This window comes from Anopheles merus, chromosome 2L (genome assembly GCF_017562075.2).
Source record: "Anopheles merus strain MAF chromosome 2L, AmerM5.1, whole genome shotgun sequence".
Classification (NCBI taxonomy): domain Eukaryota; kingdom Metazoa; phylum Arthropoda; class Insecta; order Diptera; family Culicidae; genus Anopheles; species Anopheles merus.
The window spans coordinates 23,174,285-23,197,292 of NC_054083.1; the positions used below are offsets into that span (position 1 = coordinate 23,174,285).

At 48.0% G+C, this 23,008-nt stretch overlaps 5 protein-coding genes and 1 long non-coding RNA gene across 6 annotated transcripts in view; 3 read left to right on the forward strand and 3 right to left on the reverse strand.

Annotated features, from left to right (window-relative positions):
- Positions 1 to 555, reverse strand: part of LOC121592673 — a 31,882-nt gene extending 31,327 nt beyond the window's left edge. The window contains exons 1-2 of the long non-coding RNA XR_006004691.1: positions 459 to 555; positions 1 to 372 (exon numbers count right to left, since the gene is read on the reverse strand). The exon at positions 1 to 372 is cut by the window's left edge and continues 62 nt beyond it. This is a non-coding gene — a long non-coding RNA (uncharacterized LOC121592673). The remainder of the gene's footprint in view (positions 373 to 458) is intronic.
- On the forward strand, positions 152 to 1,572 carry LOC121592671 (DNA translocase FtsK-like). The gene is made up of 5 exons (XM_041914317.1): positions 152 to 278; positions 348 to 398; positions 471 to 899; positions 1,155 to 1,272; positions 1,344 to 1,572. The coding sequence occupies exons 1-5, from the start codon at positions 152 to 154 to the stop codon at positions 1,351 to 1,353; spliced, it is 735 nt and encodes a 244-aa protein (XP_041770251.1). The 3' UTR covers positions 1,354 to 1,572.
- A 413-nt stretch (positions 1,573 to 1,985) lies between these two features.
- LOC121593826 (mucin-5AC-like) lies at positions 1,986 to 5,822 on the forward strand. Its single transcript, XM_041916527.1, has 2 exons — positions 1,986 to 3,514; positions 3,585 to 5,822. Exons 1-2 carry the CDS (start codon positions 2,596 to 2,598, stop codon positions 4,775 to 4,777), a joined length of 2,112 nt encoding a protein of 703 aa, XP_041772461.1. The 5' UTR covers positions 1,986 to 2,595; the 3' UTR covers positions 4,778 to 5,822.
- Positions 5,823 to 9,032: 3,210 nt separating this feature from the next.
- On the reverse strand, positions 9,033 to 14,199 carry LOC121591951 (transitional endoplasmic reticulum ATPase TER94). Its single transcript, XM_041913080.1, has 5 exons — positions 13,742 to 14,199; positions 12,622 to 12,724; positions 10,200 to 12,236; positions 9,967 to 10,121; positions 9,033 to 9,857 (listed from the first exon to the last, which is right to left on the reverse strand). The coding sequence occupies exons 1-5, from the start codon at positions 13,756 to 13,758 to the stop codon at positions 9,755 to 9,757; spliced, it is 2,415 nt and encodes an 804-aa protein (XP_041769014.1). The 5' UTR covers positions 13,759 to 14,199; the 3' UTR covers positions 9,033 to 9,754.
- A 377-nt stretch (positions 14,200 to 14,576) lies between these two features.
- Positions 14,577 to 16,311, reverse strand: LOC121591952 (pleiotropic regulator 1). The gene is made up of 3 exons (XM_041913081.1): positions 16,064 to 16,311; positions 15,858 to 15,994; positions 14,577 to 15,790 (listed from the first exon to the last, which is right to left on the reverse strand). Exons 1-3 carry the CDS (start codon positions 16,174 to 16,176, stop codon positions 14,655 to 14,657), a joined length of 1,386 nt encoding a protein of 461 aa, XP_041769015.1. The 5' UTR covers positions 16,177 to 16,311; the 3' UTR covers positions 14,577 to 14,654.
- Positions 16,312 to 16,601: 290 nt separating this feature from the next.
- Positions 16,602 to 20,358, forward strand: LOC121593207 (gamma-soluble NSF attachment protein). Its single transcript, XM_041915395.1, has 6 exons — positions 16,602 to 17,023; positions 17,132 to 17,199; positions 17,275 to 17,585; positions 17,657 to 17,932; positions 18,006 to 18,200; positions 18,283 to 20,358. The coding sequence occupies exons 1-6, from the start codon at positions 16,971 to 16,973 to the stop codon at positions 18,346 to 18,348; spliced, it is 969 nt and encodes a 322-aa protein (XP_041771329.1). The 5' UTR covers positions 16,602 to 16,970; the 3' UTR covers positions 18,349 to 20,358.
- The last annotated feature ends 2,650 nt before the right edge of the window (positions 20,359 to 23,008 follow it).

Below are 23,008 nucleotides of genomic sequence, written 5' to 3' on the forward strand. Positions count from 1 at the left end.
CCGGTTTAGCACCCCCGGTTCCCCACCATTAGGAGATCAATCGGTTTAAATCGAGACCCGATCGGGATGTTCGGTTCCGCATCGAATCAGAAACGTGATCATTCAGTTACAACGTTTCGACCCAGAGTGCTGCTGCTGTCTGTCCATCAACATGCGCTCCCACGTGAGAGGAATCATTTGTTGTTTGCCCATCATCGTGGCGTTGCTTACATTCGTTGCCGTTTGCCGTGGCACACCCGTTCAGAAGTCGGCACCCGGCATCGAGATACTTCCGGCTGGTAAGCCTTTGGTGTCCATTGGTGGACTGCGGGGCCTTGGTTAAAACTTCCAAAATTTTATTATTACAGCATTTTCCAACGGAAATGGACCAAGCTATGTAGTAGTGGGTGATAACGAAAGTATGTGTCTATTGTTAATGCGCAAGGATTATTGATCGAGCAACGGTTTAAACCCCTTACCACCTTATTTAGATCAACCTGCTGCAGACGCTGCCGTACCGCTACAGTTTCAATCGCGAATAGACATTCCAGTTGCGACAACAACGCAGCAACCCTCAACAACACCGATCGTTTATCAACCAGCGCCACAGCCAGCTCCGGTCCAGTATCAGCAACCTCAGCCGCAACCGGTCCAGTATCAGCAACCGCAGCAGGTACAGTATGAACAGCCGGTACCACAGCAGGTCCAGTATCAACAGCCAGTCCAACAGTACCAACAGCCAGTCCAGCAGTACCAACAGCCAGTCCAGCAGTACCAACAACCGGAGTACCAGCAACCAGCTTCAATGTACTACCAGCAGCAACCCGTACAATACGCACAACCGCCAGCAGCGTACTCACCGTACAACGAGCAGCAGTACAATCGTCGGCCACGACCGGAAACATCTTCGTCATCCTCAGGTAAGCTTACAACAAGTTTTGTGCGCCCCTGAATATCTGTGTGTCGTAATGCTTTCGGTTGGGAGTGCGAAAAAACCCCACGCATTGTGTCGCAACCGTTAAACTTGTTTGATTTTCGACGCGCGGCCCACTTCGATAGAGGTCAGATCAGTATGGCGCTACAAAGCCGCTACACACGGAGGATATTTCTAATTCGCACCATATCTCGATTATAACACACTTTTCCGCAATCATCTTTTTCCCCGGTGGACGCAGGCTTCTTGGATACGATTGCCCGAGCGTTCGGTTTAAACGCGGGAACCAACTCTAGAGCTCCGCGGCCTGCTACGACCTCCTCCTCGTCTGGGCTGGGGCTTTTGGGGACGGCACTTGGGTGAGTTTAAATTTCCGTAAATTTGTGTTCGAGACAGAATGTGTTTTTCATGATTATTGTATCAATTACAGGCTAGGATAGAGGACCCGCAATTTCGCCACGTATTGTCTAGTAATTCCCATCTCCCAAATGCAACATTTTTGAGGAATTTATAAAACTTATTTACGGAAATCATTCATTCATTATGAAATCGATTTTGTTTTAGCTCATTGCAACGAAGTAAAAATGGGGATCGAGGGGAAAAGGCCTTCGGTTTTGTAAACTATAAACAGATCGTAAAACTAAATGGTGTAAATAGAGTGTAAATGCAATCCAGAGTTTTACTTACATGATGACATGATTTGGCAACCTTGCCCCTAACCACGAAAACCACGAAAAGAACACATTTTAAGTTAATTTTATGGAAAAAGGATCACTTTCTGCGAGCCAACATTACGCTCCTGCTCCGTTGTTGTTTTGGACAATCGTTTTCGTTAGTAAGTTTTCAATCCTCAGCTTTAAACACATGCGCGAAAATGTCATCGCAGCGCTCTGTAAATTAGCATTTTGCTGATTTTTTATCTTAACATTACGATAATTTCGTGCAAGTGCTTACAATAAATTAATGCCACAAAATTTGGCAAATTATCATTATTTCCACCGTTTCCATTCGACAGAGACCACCACCTCTCTGCATTCACTTTGAGTTTGACAGCTGCCTGTAGAGCGTCCGCGCGGGTAAACAACAAGATGTGGTAACGTCAAACGCGTACATTTTTCTACAATTATTCTTTACCTAAGTGTACGGACGCTTCGGAATTCCTCGAAACGCACTGTCCTTTGTTGGCTGTACCAGCTTGTTGTACCTTCATGTACCGTCTGCCGTTATGTTTGTGCTATGAACGACGCTTGGACTTAGCCCGGTTACAGCTTGCGCTTCGGTCGGATCCGCTCAATGTGTTGAATGTTGATTAGTGTGCCTGTCCCCCCGTGTCTAAGTGCTGTGTTCTGGTTGGGGGTGTTCTGGTGGTGCTGCTGCAGGGGAACTGTACTATGCTACACGGTAGGAAGAAGCCCGTCCCTTCGTAGTGTCACTGTTAGCGCGATCACACTGCTTTCCCGGTAGATGATCGTGCAAGCGAGACAGTCAAGCGCGCATTTCGAACATTCCGGCCAACCGCTGGCCCTTTCGGTGCAGAACGAACCCGGAGCATCAGTCCCCCCGCTCCGGCCCCTCCCCAAACGGAGAAGTTAATTAAGTACCCGTCCAATTGTCAAAGCGAGCAAGGAGCTCGGGAAGCGCATACACGTACGCCGGCCAAAGCGAGCCAAAGATCCCCGATCATGTCGAAGCACAGCTGCAAAAATCCGAAAAATCTTTTCTGCTTCGTGTGCGGCCTTTACACACCGTCGCACCACAAGCGGTCGATCATGACGCGGCCGCTGCTGCTGGCGTACGAGGCCCACTTTACGGCGCGCACCGTGCCGGAAAACTACCAGCACGGGCCGCCGTCCGTGTGCAACGTGTGCAACAATGCGCTGCTGCGGTGGCAGAACGGCACGTGCCCGAAGCCGGAGCTGCCGTTCGCGATCCCGATGCTGTGGAGCGCCTCGACCGACCACGCCACCGATTGCTACTTCTGTCTGACGCGCACCGCGTCGTCGCCGGACGGGAAAACCATCACCAAAGCGAACGCATCGGTCGTGTACCCGTCGGTGAAGTCGGCCATACGGCCCAAAGTGTTCTCCAACCAGCGGGCGGTGATGTTCCATCCGATACACAGCACGATCCGTCCGCCGGCAGTCTCCGTCGCCGTCACCACCGGCAAGGTGGAAGCCGGTGACAGCAAACCGATCGCCGTGCGCACGGTCACCGTCACTGCGGTCAAGCGGGAAGAATCTCCAACTGTAAAGCCGCAGCAGCAGCAGCAGCAGCAAAGGATCGTCACACGGCAAAGCTTGCCGGCCTCGCAACAACCGGCCCCGGCGAGTGTGCAATTGAAAACAGTGCCGACGGTCATCAGCACGACAGTGAGTGGCGTAAAGCGCAAAGCCGTCCCAGACCCGAGTGTTACGTACGACGTGACCAAGGTAAGGCTGCGCCATTCCGAACCATCGGTTGTGCTGGAAAAAAGCGAAAAACTGGTACCCGCGAGACCACCCATCGCGATCGTACGACGTCCGGTGACAGCGGGCACAGCCAGCACGAACGCTCCCAAGATATTGAACGTGTTCTCCCTCAACAAGAATGCGATCAACAGTGGTAAGACAGCGCAATCTGTGCGGTAACGTTTTGTTTTTGCCTTTCTCTAATCAAAATTTTTCGTTTGCAGACTCCAAGCATATGATTTTACCCGCTGTAAAACTCCAGCCCAAACTCATCGCTCCAACCCAGCGACCGGTGACGATCGAAATCGAGGACGATGATGAGGAGGAGATGAATGGAAGGGATCCACAGGATCCCCCGTCTCCGGAACCACCGCTGCCGAGATTGGTTCCGATCAAGCAGGAAAGGGAACCGCTCATCGTCACAAAGCAGCCGCCACCCCGAACGGTTCCAAAGCAGATTGCGGAAGTGCGGGTCGTTAAGGTGGAGCGATTGAGCCCAACAGCGTCGGAGCAGAAAGCACAGCCGACACCAACAGTGACCCGGGCGACGACGGGCTTTATTAATCTCTGCGATCTAGCATCGGCACCCTCAACCCACAACGGTATGATGGTGGTGAAAATGCCACCCGTCAGCGAGGCACAGCCGAAACCGGTTCCGGTGATGGCCCCAAAGGTTGTAGCTACGGCTACTTCCGTCTTTGCACCAACAACACCCGACAGCACGGGCACTAACGGCGGCGGTGGTGGTGGTGGTGGTGGTGCTTCCGAGCAGGAGGAACTGCCCCATCGCATCACACAGTCGGAGCTGATACTGTTGCTTCGCGAGCTGGAACTGCCCAAAGAGAAGTCGGCCATCCTGATCGATCGGCTGAAAAAGTGGAATCTGCTCGCGGTCGAGCTGGTCGGTTCGAACCGTTCCCGGCCGTCGACCGATCCAGCCCCGCAAACGGTTACGCAACCGTCGGCAGTAACGACACCAGCAACAACAATAACAACCACTCCCGTAGCATCCGCACCTGCCGCAGCTGCTGTGTCGTCTTCGACTTCGACCAAACCGACACCGGTCAATTCGTCACTGGCCAAACCGACACCGGCTAAACCGCCAATACCGGCCGTTTCGGTCGCTGTAACAACGCGAACACAGTGTGGACCGTACACCGGAACCGTCACGACGCTGACGAACATGAAAGACCTGCAAGTGCGCAGTACCCGGGCCGCGCAAAAACCGCCCATCATTACCAGCAGCATTAACAGCGGCGGTGGCGGCGGCGGCACCAAGCCGCAGGAGGGTGGTGGTGGTGGTGGTGGTGAAACGAAACCACCAATACCAAAGGTCATCACGACTAGCGTCACTACGCGCAGCGCCAAAATTGCACTGGACAAACAAAATTATACCCCTCCGGCGCGGATAAAATGAACCTCCGAATGGTGGGCGCTTGCGTGTCGCGATCTGCAACATGCACTCTTAGCATTAGCAACCTATAAAGTTAAGTTGTTTGCGCACGTCCACGGCGTGTTGCTGCGTCGCGAATGAAAGCGCAATTTTTTGTACAAAATTGTAAGGGTCGGGAGAGCTAGTTTGCGTTCGATCATGTCCTTAAATTAAGACTCACACTACATACAAACACAGGCACACACATTTCTAACGGTACTCAAAAGCCAAAAGCCATCTCTTCCAAGCGTCACATTATCCCAAGGATAGTAGAGAATACCGAGGAATACGAAAAAAAAATTGAAGGAAAACTAAAGTGCCCTTAACTGTAAGCGTGAATTGGATGGAATGAGCTGATTTTACCTTAGCCTAGGTATCCCCATCATCATCAGACTTAGCTTTATGTTTCGTGTTTCCTTTTCTATGTAAAAAAAAGAAAAGCTAATGATAAGCGCGTCCGATCAGTTTGGTAGGTGAACGTGATCAGAAGATGATGACGAATGATTTTAGCATTATCAGAATGAAGCTTGTTTTATGCACAAATGCGAATAATTATTGTGAGAAAAAGAAAAGAATGTGAATGTTTTTCGGGATTTGTCCCCATGTATGTCGAACCTTAGCTCGATTTGGGTCCCGTGTAATATAGATGTAAGATAGAATGTAATAAAGTAAGGTAGGCAGGTAGGCAGGCAGGCAGGAGCTTTGGATTGAGCTAACGCGCGGTAAAAGTATGGATGAATAAATCGTTACAATACAAAACACACACAAAAACTACTTACACCATGTCTTCTCACGAACCTTTGTGTTACTGCGAATTATGGCTTCTTAAGGTAGATTTAGACCTTGCGTGAAAGTTAACGTGAAATGGTGGGGTTTTTATTGCTATATTTCATTACATATTTTTCAGAATATGGTTTTAAGAAACTATAAAAAATTGAATTATTAAGTTAAATGCATTTCCTTGTGATTCTCCGCTGAGCATTATTTTTTCACCGTGAGCAATGCCGGGAATCACAAGGAAAAGCTGTAAATTTATTAATTCAATATGTTTTATAGCCTACATCAGCGGTCGGCAAACTTTTGAGGCAAAGGGCCAACTTTAGTAAATGATCGAGTGCCGCGGGCCAGGTGAATGTGGTTTTTTTTATTTTTGCGCTTAAATTATTACATTTTAATCTTTTAGAAACATTTTAGGTATGGTCCAAAATTAATGATACCTACTTTAAAAACTAATTCTAATCTTTAATCATTTGAGAATCGGCAATAGATGGCTAAAAATGTGATCAGTCAAAACATAACAAAAAGGGATCAAAATAGCTTCCTGAAGACCCCATCCTCCCATGCCGAAAAAAATATTTAAGATATTCCGGGGATGATATAAAAGTCTGAACGGCTGAAAAATTATCGAAGTAAAAATAAATTCAGTAATTTTAACAATGCTTTATGGATAAGTAATGCCATGTCAGATCAATTGATAACTGATGAAAAAGCACTTTGATAATTGTTGTACTCGTAAACAGCAACAGTGTGGAATCGTCGTTCTCGTTAAAAACAGGGATTTTTAATTATTTGTTTTTGCTTTCAAATACGTTCGAAAATATCGCTAAAATAGTTTAAAGGGAAACCAACTGATTTGTGTCAAATTAAGAAAAACGAATAAAACAAAATAACAAATTATCGCGTGAAAATGTATGGAGCTGTTTCACTATATTTTAAACTTTTTAGTGCATGTTTTGCGTTGGTGAAGGTCTAATGCTCTAATAAATTTAATAAATAATAATAATAATAAATTTTAATCTAATAAATTTATGGTAACCAGGCATTAGAATATCTCATCAATATTAAATTTCGTGGGCGATTTCCTTCATTCCGAAAGTCTTATTGTTGTGTTGAAACAATGTTAAAATTGCATAACGGTTGCATTAACACAATTGACAAATTTATAGGTTAATCATGGGATTATCTTCACCCGCTCTAACAAAACATTAATTGCACTTTGAATAGTAGTATCCCATGAGACAACAGACAACCTCTATCAGTACCTTCACCTTGACACCTCTATAAAGTCGAACTCTTACCATGATGACCAAAAAAGTGAACCAACCAACGTAGAAGCGTGCGCGATCAACGAATGACGCCCCGTAGCGTCTCAAATGGACTGCGTACACAAGTCTGTCGTCGCATAAGAACGTGTCTGAGTTTTGGTCACCAACATCTTGGTACTATTAGGAAACAATCAAAGCATCGCAAGAGAGCACATGTTGATTTGAGGTTTCAAAAAAAGCTAAGCTAAAGCATTTGTATACAAACAGTTTCTTCCCATCTTTCAAAATCAGTCAAAACCTTTTGCGGGCCGGATTGAATGTTGCGGCGGGCCGGACTTTGTCGACCGCTGGCCTACATAGTTAGGGAATGAAATATCCTTTCTTTTTGTGTACGATAAGCCGGGGGCGGTCCTGTGGTACAGTCGTCAACTCGAACGACACAAGTACATGCCGGTCATGGGTTCAAGCCTAGAATGGGCCGTCCGTTCCCCCGTAGCAAGGATTGACTATTATATATGTCCGGCTGCGTGGTATGAATTAAGTCTCGAAAGCCTGTATAGGCATAGGCCGGGATGTCCTCGTAGGAAGTTACGCCAAATAGAGAGAGAGAGAAGGGGTATATACGATAAACCAATTTCTGATGAATATTTAATGAAATATAGTAGAAAATCCCAAAATTTCACGTACAATATCACTGGATCTGTAATCCGGGATTTCGAAGGAAAATAATATCCATCGCAGATGTCTTTTGGGAAGGTTTCCAATGCCTTAATCACCTCCGAAAACTGGATGTCTTTGGGGGAATTATTTACAAGCTTTGTTTAGTTCTTTCGTTACTCTTGCTTGGACCGTATTTGTACTTTTCAGTTACGATTAAGCCTGACAAAGATAAGACTAAGATCGACTTAGGGATGAGTGTTTAAGCTACGAGATATAGCTTACTTATCAAGTACCGGTCGTCTTGCCCAACCCCCCCATCCAAGAGAAGTCGCTGAAACGCTTAAGCAGCGTCGCGTGAAAGTCCCATAAACGGTCGGTATAGATTGTCCAGCATATGCGTTGAAAATATTGGAAATGGAGGAAAAAGGTTATTTAAATTGTATATCAGTGTTACACTACTTCCGGCTTAGTTTTTAATCTGAACAGCATCATTCAAAACTATCAAGATGGCTGTTGAAAAAACTTCGCGCGATTGTTGAATAATGCTGTTCACATTAGAAACTGACCCGGAAAACAGTGTGAAGTACTTTTTGAAGTCATGATTTCTCCTGATGAATGGCAAAAAGGGATTTCTCGGTGAAAAGCATGCACTTTTGTTAGTGCCTGGTGGACATCCTGAGAACTGCAGATTTAAACCTTCCTACATGAGGTAATTCCACATCATTCGCGCACATTTTTGGTGAAGCAACAGCAAAAAACCAACACAACTTTCGCAACTCGCTTACATTTCGTACCTCTATTTTCTCCGTGTTTATTTTCGTTTTTCACCCAACCTCCCTTTTTCCAACCATTGTATGTGTCTCAAGTGTTTTCTGATTTGTTGTAAAAGTACAGCTGTTTTTTTGTTTAGAGAAGTATTCGCCGAAAATTGCTAACTGCACACACGCCCACGGTTGCGCGCTATACTATTCGCCGCATTGATACGGACTCATTACGAGAAGGGGAAGGAAACACGCCATTCCTGCTATGATGTGTAGTGCGTTGTGTACGGCTTTGCACACACTGAAGGTGAGCTGGAATCGTATGAATAACTCCCTCAAGGACAGCAGAGCACACACACACACCCACCATCTGCATATTGCGACTTCCATCCATTTGAACCACCAGCTAAGGTGGAAGGAAGTGGATTATAGCCAACCTACTGAAGAAACATGGTGTCAGGGCGAGAAAGAAACTAGTTCTACTACATATGCGCACGTCAATGCGCTGCCGTTTTTGTTCAAATGAAAAGAATGTTTTTACTTATATGCCCCTGCTGCATGGGAAGGCGTGAAATAAGATGCCATTCCGACCGGATGTGGTCAGTAGCGTCGCCACCAGTCTGCTCTGTCTGCTTGCCGGAACAGTTGTATATTGTGGTTTCTAATTAACAGGTCTGGGGGTGTGTATGTGTGTGAATGAAGGGGGAGAGTGAATGTGCTAGAAAATAGGGTTCGATCGGTCAAAACAGTTATTAAGGAGAACTAGTCTTACAATTAAATGTATCGCATTTCTTATTTGCTTCAAAAATCATCATTACGAATAAGACGCCTACCACAAGCTGCTGTTTTCTGCTGCAGTCTCAACACCACCTTACGCCGCCGCCTATAAATCCCTTCTCCACTGAGCTCGAATTGCAGATGCAAGTCTTGCGTCCGCCTGCCTCTACCTTCATTCATATTATGCGCGTTTTCCCTCTATTTTTAAGCAATCCTCCCCGTTTATTCACCAGCCTTTCCCTCATCTTTTCCTTCGCGACACTACACAGCTGCCTCTCCCCTCGACATCGACCATGCGTGAGACGCTGAGTGTCACGACCAAGCGAGAGGGAGCCTTTTGCTACAGTATTCGTCGATTCTTACTACTACTAGATCGCATTCTACTAAAAACCAGTCATATGTTTGCTCTTTCCCTAGAAGCTACTAATCCTCGATCTGCACACATAGCTCTGTTTTCTTTTTCTGTTTCTGGGATGACGAGCGGAAAGAAAGAATGATATAATCGGGAAGGGATGGTGGTGGTGTTGTGAAGGCAAAACTGTATATGTTCCCCTCCCTCAACACGCACACAAACGCACGCACGGCAATGATTCTTTAGTTGAAAGACTGCACACCCCGCAGCTAGCAGCTGTGGTAGCAGGCCCGACGACTGTTTATAGTCTAGGTTAAGGGGAGAGGGGGATATTAGATGGATCTACACTGGCCGGGCGCGGGGCAATCTAACTGTAGAGATCGTCGTCACCGTTGTCGCCGGGATTATTGCTCGTCGGTTGCGACGAACCCTGGCCCTGCGAGCTGGAGGCGCCCTGTCCCGAGGGGAATCTGTGGCAGACGAACGCGCAGATGCAACAAAAGGGAAAAGAAGTGTATCAATTAGTAAAAGCGCACCAACAAAATAGCATCGTAGCATCGATGTCAAACACACACTCACCGGAAGTTAGTACCGAATCCACGAGATTGCTGCAGCGTTTGGGCAAACATTTCGTACTTGCGGATGTCGTTGTCGGACACCGAACGGCGGGCAAACTTCATTGCTTCCTCGAAATGGTCGCGCGTAATTTCCGGCACTGGATCTTCCTCATCCATCTAAACCGAGAGAGAGAGGGAGAGAGATTCAATCAATCCCACGTTTTCGGTAACAGCAACCAGTCCCCTATTACTTACATCCATTGCCGCGTTCTGGCTGGCGGCACGGTCCCGCTCGCGGCGAATTTCCGCCTCGATCGCCTGACGAATGGCCAGCTTACAGGCCCGCTGGCAGATTTCCGTCAGATCGGCACCGGAGAAGCCCTGCGTCACCTTGGCGACGTAGTTCAGGTCCACGTCCTCCGCGACCGGGCTCTTGCGCAGGTTGGCGCGCAGAATCGCCTCGCGCGACTTCTCGTCCGGCAGCGGAATGTAGATCAGCTGATCCAGACGGCCCGGGCGCAGGATGGCGGGATCGATGATGTCCGGTCGGTTGGTCGCCCCGATGATGAACACGTTTTTCTTCGCCCCCATGCCGTCCATCTCGGTCAGGATCTGGTTGATCACGCGGTCAGCCGCACCGCCGGCATCGCCCACATTGCCACCGCGCGACTTGGCGATGCTGTCCAGCTCGTCGAAGAACAGCACGCACGGCGATGCGGAACGGGCCTTGTCGAAGATGTCGCGCACGTTCGCCTCCGACTCGCCGAACCACATGGTCAGCAGCTCCGGGCCCTTGACTGAGATGAAGTTCGCCTGGCACTCGTTGGCGATGGCCTTGGCGAGCAGCGTCTTGCCGCAACCGGGCGGCCCGTAGAACAGCACGCCGCGCGACGGCTGCATGCCGAACTTGAGGAACTTGTCCGGATGCTCGACCGGGTACTGGACCAGCTCCTGCAGCTCGCGCTTCACGTTCTCCAGCCCACCGATGTCGGTCCAGGTCGTGTTCGGCACCTCGACCACGGTTTCGCGCAGCGCCGACGGGCTCGACTTGGTCATCGCGTAGCGGAAGTTCTCCATCGAGACGGCCAGCGAGTTCAGCACCTCCGCGTCGATCTGGTCGTCCTCCAGGTCGATCAGGTCCATCTTCTCGCGGATCTGCTGCAGCGCCGCCTCCGAGCACAGCGACGCCAGATCGGCCCCGACGTGACCGTGCGATTCGGCCGCAATCTGCTCGAGGTCGACGTCGTCCGCCAGTTTCATGTTTTTGGTGTGGATGCGCAGCACCTCCAGCCGGCCGGTCGCATCCGGAATGCCGATGTCGATTTCGCGATCGAAGCGTCCGAACCGACGCAGGGCCGGGTCGATCGAGTTCGGCCGATTCGTGGCCGCCATCACGATCACGTGCGAGCTCTTCTTCATGCCGTCCATCAGCGTGAGCAGCTGCGACACGATGCGCCGCTCCACCTCACCGTGCGTCTTCTCGCGCTTCGGCGCAATCGCGTCGATCTCGTCGATGAAGATGATCGCCGGCGAGTTCTTCTCCGCCTCCTCGAACGCTTTGCGCAGATTGGATTCCGACTCGCCCGCCAGCTTGGACATAATTTCCGGCCCATTGATCAGGAAGAAGAACGCACCGGTTTCGTTCGCGACCGCACGGGCGATCAACGTTTTGCCCGTACCGGGGGGACCGTACATGAGAATGCCGCGCGGCGGCTTCACACCGATCGCCTTGAACAGCGACGGGTGGCGCAGCGGCAGCTCGACCATCTCCTTGATCTGCGCCAGCTGCTTGCGGCATCCGCCGATGTCGTCGTACCCGACCGCGTTCAGCGTTTCCTCTTCCTCCTCGCGCTTGATCGGATTGCCCTCGCAGTGTATCACCGTCTCCGGTGCGACGATGCAGTACGGCTCCGGATCGGCCGCGACCACCTTAAACTCGACCGCCCGCATGCCGCCGCGCACGATGAACGTATCGTCCTTGTGGATGGGCCGGTACGCCTCCAGGAAGTACGGCTTCAGGTACACGTCGAACAGGTTGCCCGACAGACCCTCGACCGTATCGTCGATCGGCAGGATGTGGACGCGCTTGCCGTACTTGACGTCCGGGCAGGACTGGATCATCACCACGTCGCCGAGCCAGACGCGCAGATTGTTGCGCACCACCCTGTTCATGCGGATCTTCTCGTCCGGGCAGTTCTCGTCCGACAAGACGATGCAGACCGTCTCTTTCCGGCGTTTGCCCTTCAGCAGTACCGTGTCGCCGCGGAACAGCTCCAGCTCGTCCATTTTTGCCTAAAAAGAAGACATGATTTCAAGCAAAAACACAAAACACATGTAAGTTTAGCACCATGAAAATCCATTCCTAGCGTTCTGACGTCATTTTTACTCAACCTTGCGCAATATTTTTTGTGAGCCACATTTTAAGTGCAAATTAAAACAAACCAAGCAAAGGCTACTTGCTCACACCAGAGAGCTTAAGTGGGCCAAGGAGCAGCTCAGTAAGATTCAGTTCGATCGAACCATCAAAGTGTGCCATCAACGCTTATCGACGACGGTTGCACGCTGCTACCACCGTACTGCTGGACACGTGTTTTCAAATCCCTGCCTCGAGTCGACTTTGTCCACGTTTCATTTTGCGCAAGAAACAAAAAAAAAAAGCTTGCATGTATTTGCTCACCTGTGACAACGAAATAACCGAGTTGTCATCGTTAGCGGCTTCGTCGACGATCAAGCGGTTCGGGCGATCCTTGCGCTTCAGGATGGCAGTTGCCAAATCATCGCTGGAAGTAAAAAAAAGATTATGAAAATTTGAATTTAAGAATAACGATTAGAACAAAACGTAAATAGCGCAATTGTCTTTAAAGAGGGCGACGGGCGTCATTTTCCCGGAAACGAGGAGGTGTGCATCATAGGTTATTAGCCTCTGGTCGAAATAAGTCATTGTGCCGTAGGATGGAAAGAGACAATTGTTGCAAACATCTGTGTGAGGGGCTCTTCTTCTAACACTAGCTGCGAATTACATCGAATTTCGCCATTTCTTCAATAGTGTTTCTAACAAAACTTTTGCTGTATGATTTCTCCCAGACATTTACCCAACAATTATGAGCGTAACATGGTTACAACATCCTTTTCTTCTCGTTGTCTATTATTTATGCACAACGCAATCATGTCCCCGAGAAAAGCATGGCGTTGCTGGTTATGTTTCGCAGAATTTACGAAAGAGAATGAACCATTTTTGGGATTTTATCTTTAAATTCTGTTTGTGTAAAGATTTCAGCAAACAGGCAAAGATCCTTTTTCTACTCGGAAATCATTCCTATTTACCCCAGAAGTCCCCGCGTTTGTGTGATGCATTTGTAACCAACGATTACGCGGAGTAACGCATTATATCGTGACAAGCGAAAATTGAAGCAAGTCGTGCTCATTCCTCTCACAATACAACGAAACCCCTCGCACACATACACAGCCGCACGGCGGCCGCTGCTGCCGCTCAGCCAATAGAAACCCTCTACGTACAAACATGACACACACACACAGACCGGGGAAAAAAGTCGAGGCTCCCCCTTGCTCTGCTTTCTTTGTGCATCAACCACACAACGGTCATCCGTACCGTACCCGGATTGTGCCGGGTTTCCTTGGACCGGCAGCGAAAAATGCTACTACTTTGTCCGTTTGCTTTCCTGCTCCTCCTACTCTCCTACATGCCGGCCGCTTCCCGGTTGCCATAACCGTCCCTCGGCACCCTCGCTTTCGCTCTTCCACCTCTGCCGCACAAAGTACGCGAATATTCTACTCACTTCTTGCTGTCGGCCATTTGAAGAACGGTTTCTTCGGATTGCTTCCGACCGGAGGGGGGATGTTACCACAAAACTTCGATGCGACTCAAGCTTCCTCTCTGCAGAAAACCGATTCGCTTTTGGCAAATGTAATCCGTGCTATGGGTGGGAAAACGGGCACACACACACGAGCCGCACGCTTTTCACACTTTGCCTTTTAGGCTGCCGCCTCACTTGATGCCGGATTCGCAAAAGCACAATCACAATTATCCTGATCGCAGCTTGCTACGACGTGCACACTTCCTTTGTTGATGCGTTTCTATTGGGTTTTTGGAGGTGACGAAAATCTGGTTCAGTCTCTTAACTACAGGCTACGGAGGGTTACCGAGCTATAACCGCAAGCGCACAGAGCAGGGAGCGACGAAGACAACGACCCGAACGCGAAGCAGCGATGACGATGACTTGCCATCTGGCTGACATATCCGGATGACGCTGGCGGTCGCGGTGGACATGCGCGGGTGACAGTTGTAAATTTCAATTTCTGTAAAACCGGGACAAAACGATTGTAAAAATTTTATGTAGACTGGATTTAAAATTTGAAAATATTTTGATGGTTTTTGATAAAATGGCAAACTCACAAAGTTCAGAAATTTGCACCCAAATAAAAGGACACATTTTTATGTTACTCTTCAAAAATAGGTTCGTTAATGATGAAGACGAAATTATTGTTTAATAATTTTACTCTTTCATAAAATTCCACAGTAAAACACTGAGCCAAATGCTCTATACAGAACAATTGAAGCGTTTTATAAAATCTCGTGAGCCGCTGCCGTTTTCGGTTAAATAAGAAAAGGAAAAATTAAATTTAAATCCCAAATACCATTGTTCGCATTAAAATTAAATGTATTTCCGTACAAAGTTGAGACGCTCCTGCTTAATACTTTCTACGCTTAATAATTTCCGGCCGCCAGTTGATCGGATGCGACTCCTCCGTCGCCTCGTCGTCCTCCTTGTAGATCTTGATCGTCTTGTCCGCCTCGGTCGTGATCAACCGCGAGCCGGACTGGTCGAACGTCATCGAGAAAATGCCCGCCTCGCTGTCCATCGAGCCCGGCTGGACCGCCGCCTGGAAGCGCTGGAAGTTGTACCCGGTGCGCCAGTCCCAGAAAAACATCGTACCATTGTCGCCGCCCGACACCAACACCCCCTCCGGATTGACCGCCATACAGTTCACGATCGAGTTGTGGCCGCCCAGGTTCTGGATGAAGTTGCCCTCCGGGCAGCGCCACTGCTTGATGTTGTCCGGCGAGGCCGACGCAAACATGTACAGCGACGGATGCAGCACGATCGCACGCACGCTCTTCTTGTGGTTGGTCAGCGTGCACATGCTCTTGCCGGCGGCCAGATCCCACAGCCGCACGGTCGAGTCGTGGCTGCCGGTGATGATCTGCGGATTGGCCGCCTGCGTTACCACGCTCGCGACCGTGTTCGTGTGCCCGGTCAGCGTGTGGATGTTTGCCTTGGTGCGCATGTCCCACACGCGCGCCGTCGAATCGCGCCCGGCCGTCACCAGCACGTCGATCGTCGGATGCAGCGACATCGTGTAGACCGCCGACAGATGGCCGTGGTAGTGCCGGATCACCTTGTTGTACTCCAGGTCCCAGCACTTCACCTGCCGGTCCTCGCCGCAGCTGAACAGGTACGGATGCCGCGGACTTACCGCCAGCGCCCGAACCGTGCTGACGTGGCCGGTAAGCGAGAGCTTCAGCTTCCCGCTGGCCAGGTCCCAAATTTTAATCACCCGATCGGCGGCACCCGTAGCGAACCACTCGTTGCCCGGCTCCACCGCAACGCAACGCACCCAGCCCAGATGGCCCGAGATGACGCGGCACAGCTTCCACGGGGCGTGCCATTTCGGTTTCGGGATGGTGGGCGCTTTCTTTGGCAGTATTTGCACCGCGCTGGAGGCAGTCTGGGGTGTCGGGGTAGCGGCAGGAACCAACGCCATCTGACCATTTGTACCATCCGGCGCGCTTCCTTCCTGTTCGCCGGCGGCTGTTATTGCCAACACTGAAACGCGGAAAGCGAGTGGTTAATAGGTGCAGGAAAAGACCGTTCACTACAAACAGTGCCTTACCGCCATCCTTGCCGCCATGCTGTCCCTCGATCCGGTCACTGTCACCCCGCTTCGCTGCCAGCGCCTTTGCCTTGGCCGCACGGTCGAAAACCAACCCATACGTGTCCCGTGCTTTAATGTTGTATTTCAACTTTTCACTGCAAAAAGAAAGATAATTCAGTGAACTGCCCTCCATTTTGCCCCTTTACCTACGGAGGATGCCTTACAGTGTTTCGTCTATCTCCGGCAGCAGCGATTGGTTGGCGACGAAAAAATCGTGCGTACGCTTTAACGAACGGAACACCAACGTGTGCACCGAGTGACGCTGAACTTCCTCCATGTGTGCGGTTCAATGTTTTACTGTTTTAGCAGCACAATTTACTATCGTTTTTGGTTAAACGAAGCTGCTGCGGCAACTTCAGCGGCAGCGTGTTGTTTTCTTTCGTAGGGTAAACAAATTTTGACAGCTCGCTAGAGAAAGCAGCATCTGTTATACACTTGTTTTCCATTTGCTCCCCGCTGACGGGATCGCCCCAGCCAGGGGTGCTGCACGTGATATGTGGAAAGCAAACTGTTTCCTTCAAATTCATCAATTTAAGTCATTCAAATACAGCGAATTGTTTTAAAATATGGTCAAAATAATAAATTATACCGTGGTATTATTTCCAAAATTCACTTTGCCTGTTTTACTTCACCTTGTATGTTTACAATCACTGTTCTACGCCGTGATCCTGTCATACCAGGATTGCCCCTACTATTTTGACACAAAGAATTCCAAAGGCGTGTGAGCTGTCACTGCGGGACGTGAAGAAAAATTTTATATCAATAAATTCGATTGTCGTTTTTGTTGGTGGAACCCTCCGTGACGATTTCGTGCGAGTTTGGGTGTTCCTCTGCAAATTCTCTACCATTTTCGCGTGCTGAATAGGCTTTCCCCCTCAGCGCTGTACAGGGACGTGTAGACGTGTGTTTGTGCAAATCATTATCCGGGTGGAAGTGTTTACCGTACGATTAGCAGGAGGTTTGGTCCCCAGGAAAAACAGTGCACCTCGGCTGGAAGCATTAATCCTGCACTTTTCCGTTTGCTGTTGCTGTTATCAACTTGTCCTGGTGATTACGAAGTGAGCAGCAAGCATGTCGAGCAAAATCGAAGAAGCTCAGGAGCACATCCGACAAGCTGAGAAATGGTATCGTTGCGATGCAGTGGTGTCCACCCCCCAAGTGTGCATTTTTCTTTTCTGGCTAATCATTTTCTCCCTTTTTGCGTTTGCATTTTTACTTCTCTCCTCCTGAAGCTTGAAAACATCACTCCTGAAATGGAGACCCGATTTCGACAATGCGGCCGAGGAGTACAACAAAGCAGGTACGAAACACCCACCGTGCGCCAACGCCTGTGTTTGACGTGTTTTTTGCTTTGTTTTGTTTTGTTTCACCTTAGCCACCTGCTTCCGGAACGCAAAGTCGCTGGACCAGTGCCGTGACTGTCTGATGAAATCCGCCGACTGTCACCGCCAGAATCGTGCCCTGTTCCACGCGGCAAAGTGTCTCGATCAGGCGATACTGATCTGCAAGGAAATGAACAATCTCGGCGATATACGCAAGCTGGCGGAGCGGGCGTGCAATCTCTACCAGCAGCACGGGTCGCCCGAATCGGGCGCCACCGTGCTGGACAAGGCGGCAAAGATACTGGAGCAGTCGCACCCGGAAGACGCGCTGCAGCTGTACAAGCAGGCCGTCGACGTGGTTACGGTAGGTGTAGAAAAAGGGGCAGGAACCGATTGCGTGCTTACCTCTATCTTCATTTGGTGTGTTCGGAACAGATCGAAGACTCAACGCGCCAGGGCGCCGAGTACGCTAGCAAGGTGGCCCGCATCATGGTCAAGCTCGGCATGTACGATCAGGCGGCGGACGCTATACGGCGCGAAATCGGGCTGCACCAGCAGGTCGGTTCGGAGGGTGCCATCGGCCGGCTAGCGGTGGCACTGGTGCTCGTACAGCTCGCCCGTGGCGATTATGTGGCGGCGGAGAAAGCGTTCAAGGAGTGGGGCAACTGTTGCGATGCGGCCGAAGTGCAAACGTTGGAATCGTTGCTACAGGTTGCGTAAATTCCGTGTGGCATTTGTTGTCATTCTAATAGCAATGCACTTTTGCTTCCGATTCCCTACCTAGGCGTACGATGATGAGGATCCGGAACTGGCCCAGCGAGCCCTGTCGTCACCGTTCATCCGGCACATGGATGTTGAGTATGCACGGCTGGCGCGGGATTTACCCCTCCCCAAGGGCGTCTCGATTGCACCGAAAGCGAATGTCATCGAGAATGCGGCCGCTTCGTATGTTTCCCCCAACAGTGGTGCCGCGGGTGATGTAAGTACACTGAAATTCCTTCCTTGCCTCATTGTTTGTAACGGATTTTCTTTGAACTTTTTTTGTGCATTCGACCGGGAAGGCGGCGGCAAAACCGGCAGCTGGACCTGCTGGTGGTGACGATGAGGACGAGGGTGGCTTGTGTTAGTGTGTGGCGTGGCCCCATCCACCAACCGTTACCACCTGTCCATCCATAGGTGTGCCCCGTATAAGCGTTAAAAGTTGTGTGATACTATTGCTTTTATTAATATTACCCATTATGAGTATCGGCGTTTCCGGTAGAGGACAATGATTATCGATGCGAACGAACGGTGCCACGGCCCCAATGTTAGGCGCACCAATGCGTCGTTGCTTTTCAACAAGGTATTCTAAAATTGTGAGCACATTTCCACGCGCAATGTTTTCAACCGTCCCATAACGGTTACGGTTCGGGATACATTGACAAACATTTACTTTTCTCCGTGTTCTATCTACTGTATGTGTGGAAACAAATCAGCTATGCATCTTATAATTATGCACAACCATGTGTTTAGCAGAAAGATTAATGTTTTTTTTGTATTATTGCAATTAAGTTGTACAATTAAATATTGTAGAGTAACAAAAAAGATTAAACGTTCATGCAAACGGCGACTGATTCTGGACATTCTTGCACCTTGTATGTACCGTTGTGTGCTGTAATTCTGTTCTGTTTTTGGCCATAAATTGTTTTCTGGCTGTATAGGACTGGCCAACAATGGTAACGAAACACATTATAATGCTGCGAACATATACTTCCAACTATCTCTCTCGCTCTCTCCACCCTTCACTAGCTATCTGTGTAAGAAAACGCTTCAAGATCCCTTGTTTTTTCCCCCGAAGAAAATGGCGCTTGTATCAGGACACAAGCAGGCATCAAGCTAAACACAATGTTATAGTAACGAGGTTTAGCGAATCGCTACTGTACTGTAAAAGTAAATGAAATCAATTGTTCAAAATTATACCACTGCATACGAAGAACCCGCGGTGATAAATACATTCCGGACAGCATAGAATCGACATAAGCTAGTGAATTCTAGTATAAACACTAAAAAAACAGCATATAAAGAGCATAAACCCCCGGCAGAAAGTTTAATTTACAAGCTGTAGTATGATGCCGTCATGTCGCAACGTATTTCTAAACATCTCCAGCCTATTATCCAATAACTCAAAGCAAAGCAAAACGCAAACACATAAACAAAAGCAAAAAAATAACATAAAGCATACACAGATAGTTGTTGAAATGCTAGAGATTAAAGCGTGTCCCCTCCAGGTCTAGTGTACTTTATCAGTGATTAGTGAAGTTATCAATTATATACTAAAAAACATAGATAGAGCGAGCACGATGAATGTACGATAAGTGCAAACGAAACAAAACAAAATCAGTAGATGCTAATGCGCCACCGTGAATGTGTATAACGTTATCAAACTGATCTGAAGCTGATAAGTGCAAATTGTTGGAAGGAACGGGGGAAATGGAAAAACCAAATGTAAACCCTCCCCAACACACTGACACCGAAGCCGACGCGACGACGAGTATGGTTGTGGGAGGTGATCGACAGGACGTCGTTGCTGCTCGGAACCCCTCCCCTGGGGGCTAATATGTATTGTAGTAGGGTGGGAAGGAATTTAAATAGAAACACTGGGCTAGTGAAAAACACATGGTTTAAAAAAAAGGGCGGGACAGGAAAAAGGAGGGAACTTTCGTATAACAATTGCCGTACAGAAACAGACGAACAGAAAGAATGCGCCTACATGACGGAAAAAGAGAGGAATTAATTTCGGAAAATTGGACTATTTAGTTTGAAAAGAGATGCATAGCTTCTTTTCTCTTTGAAGAAAGGTTCTAGAGCAGCGGTCAAAATGTAAAGCAAAGTTGATTATTGATTAATTTGTTAAAATATCATGTTTGTTTTATACAATATTTACATTACAATTTTAAAATTGTCTATTGTTTTAGATTCGCTTTTTTGCGAGCTGTTAATATGTGTTGCAAAAAGGATGGAGTTCATTCACTTTATGCTCTATATTTTGAAAAACTAAGTTAGTAAAGCATTCTAGTAAGAGGTGGCCAATAAATCTCACCACAGACACAACGGCCCACAACGATAATCAGAAATCAGAGGAAAGAATAAGAAAAGAATCAGATGTTAAACTTATAGCACATACCTAAACATGTTTTTCTCGTTATGTATTATGCAGCGATGCGCTTGGTTTCGATGCGTTGTAAAAAGGAAACGTTGAAAGAAATGCTAATATCAAAAACAAAAACCGGTCGTTTGTTCCCGTTTAGTGGCGAAACGATCAAAAAGCAAGCAAAGATCAAGATCAATTGAAACTATCAGCATTTGACGCAGCATAGTCACTACTATTACTACTACTACTACTACTCACTATTACTACTACTACTACTACTACTATTACTAATACTACAAATATTCCAACCACTAGCACGGTGTGTGGCTTCCGTTTGAACGTTCATACTAATCAGAGACAAATTTTATCCCCAAAGCATTGAAAAAAGGAAAAACATTAAACCTAAAAAAACACAAAAAAAACAGCTGATCTAGATAAGAAAAAGCACCCGTGTGTATGTGTGTGTATGGAAAACAAAGAGTGTGAAACCATCCCCCCCTCCCCCATCCATCATTCTTAGCAGAAACCCTACCCTTACGAGCAAGAAGTGTGTAAAGTGATGAGTGTGTGTGTGGATTGTGTGTGTAGTAAAGCTGTTTGCTATAAAATCGCGCCGCTCTCTGTGGTGATGATGCAAAAAAAAAAACGCTAATCGATTGCAAATCGCTGCAACAAACAGCCAGATCGGGTGGTGTAGATGATGATTTGGAATGGCAAACTCCCCACGTTTAATCATACCTTTTTTTTAGTGTGTAAGAAAAGATAGAACAAAAAATCCGCTCCTGGGTCAGAATCGAATGAAATAAAAGCAAACCATTATGCGCGTAACATTGTTGACTAACCATCGGTACCGGCTGTGTCTTTGGCTCTGTTGCATTGTTTAATCTTTCTTAATTTTGCAGGATGAATTGTCACAACTATAGGGTGCAAGAGATTGGAAAACGATTCGGCAGAGGAACGTCTTTTTACACTTATGGGAGAATTATTGATGTAGATAGCAAAAGGCTACCATTAGAGCGTCAGGAGAGTGGATTCTATAGGATTCTTAGCAGATCTTCCGCCCAGATATTTAGAGATCTTCCGAATCGAACCGAGGCAATCAACCATTCAGCAGTCTTGCCGAAACTCTTCAACATATTTTACCAGTTTTTTGTTGAGGAGTTGCTCACATCAACTGACGTTAGGCATAGTGAAGTTCTCGATCGGATTATTTGTCAGGAAGCGGTATCTTCGAATTAGTATCTTCGAATGGTCGTAATTTTGGACATCGCCATCAGCAGCTCATTCTTGATAAGTCTATTTAAAGGAATCGTGCCCACCAACTGCTGAGATCCATATCATGGAGACAGCTAAGACACTGATGAGCTCCACCCTTTGATTGGAGGATGCAAACGCTCTGGGCGTGTTTGAGCGACGCATCCTCCGGATATGTTCGAGAATGCAGTGTGTAGGTGAAAGATAAATCACAAGCTTACTGTGCTGTATGGCGAATAAGACATCCTGACGTTGGTTGTGGCTTGTTATGAGGATGCCGGCCTTATAACCCATCAAGGCTCTCTGTTCAGCTTATGGAACAGAAGGAATACAGCGAGCTCGGGTGGCTAGATCAGGCGAAGTAGAACCTGTCGAAGATCTACATCCATCGGGAGCTGCTACTGTAGACTGGGCAACCTGGTGACGCCACAACGAGGCTATCATTGGAGAGGAGAGATATATATAGAGTGAGAAGGAGAAAGAGAGAGAGAAAGAGAGAGAGAGAGAGAGAGAGAGAGAGAGAGAGAGAGAGAGAAAGAGAGAGAATGAGAGAGAGTATAGGATATTTGATCCTACATTAGTAGAAAGATAGTGTGTGGAACGAGCTACCCCGTCGGATCTGGTGGTTTGGTATTTTTTTCTAGAATAACATCAGACGACTCACTGGACGACTCTTTGTAATGCCCCTGACAAACTCCTTTCCCAGGACACTGGAATTCTTGTTAAGAAAACAAGTAAGTACTTCAGTTAAAAACATCAATATTATTTTCCCGATATGGAGATCATTACCGGACAGTGTGATGACACCTCATTCATAACTGATTGGACAGTGTATGCTAAGGGATCAATTCTAAATCTCCCTTCTCTGGCGAACAGTGCTGTGCTCGTGCTCGTACCTAACCTTTTGTGCTTCAACACTCATTATACACCTAGCTTTACGCTCCGAACGGTTTAAAAATCATTAATCCTCGCTCTCATTATCCGATTAAAGCGTTCCCTGAGTGTTCCTGGGATGGAAAACCTTCTTTAGACCATGGGTAGCTTGCTACCCTCCGACACAACCTTCACATCTACTTTCGTAATCTCCTTCAAGCCGAACCGATCGCTTCGGTTTTGGAACATTGTGACCAAGCTGTTGAAAGCCTGCATTACATACCTGACCATAAGGAACGAATACCCACCAAGATGCTTACTGCAGAGGAATAAGACACACTAATCAAAATCGGTGGCACAGCTTCACTGAACCAGGGTGATGAAAACTGGGCCATCGTCGCCAGAGCGGTGTGGGTTTCGAAGAGCAATGAGAAGAAGCCCTTTCTTCTGGTGTGCTCCGAAAATAAGGCGTTTGATGAAGGAAATTAACTGTCCACCTTTCTTTGGATGCGTTTGCGGTGTGGATTAGC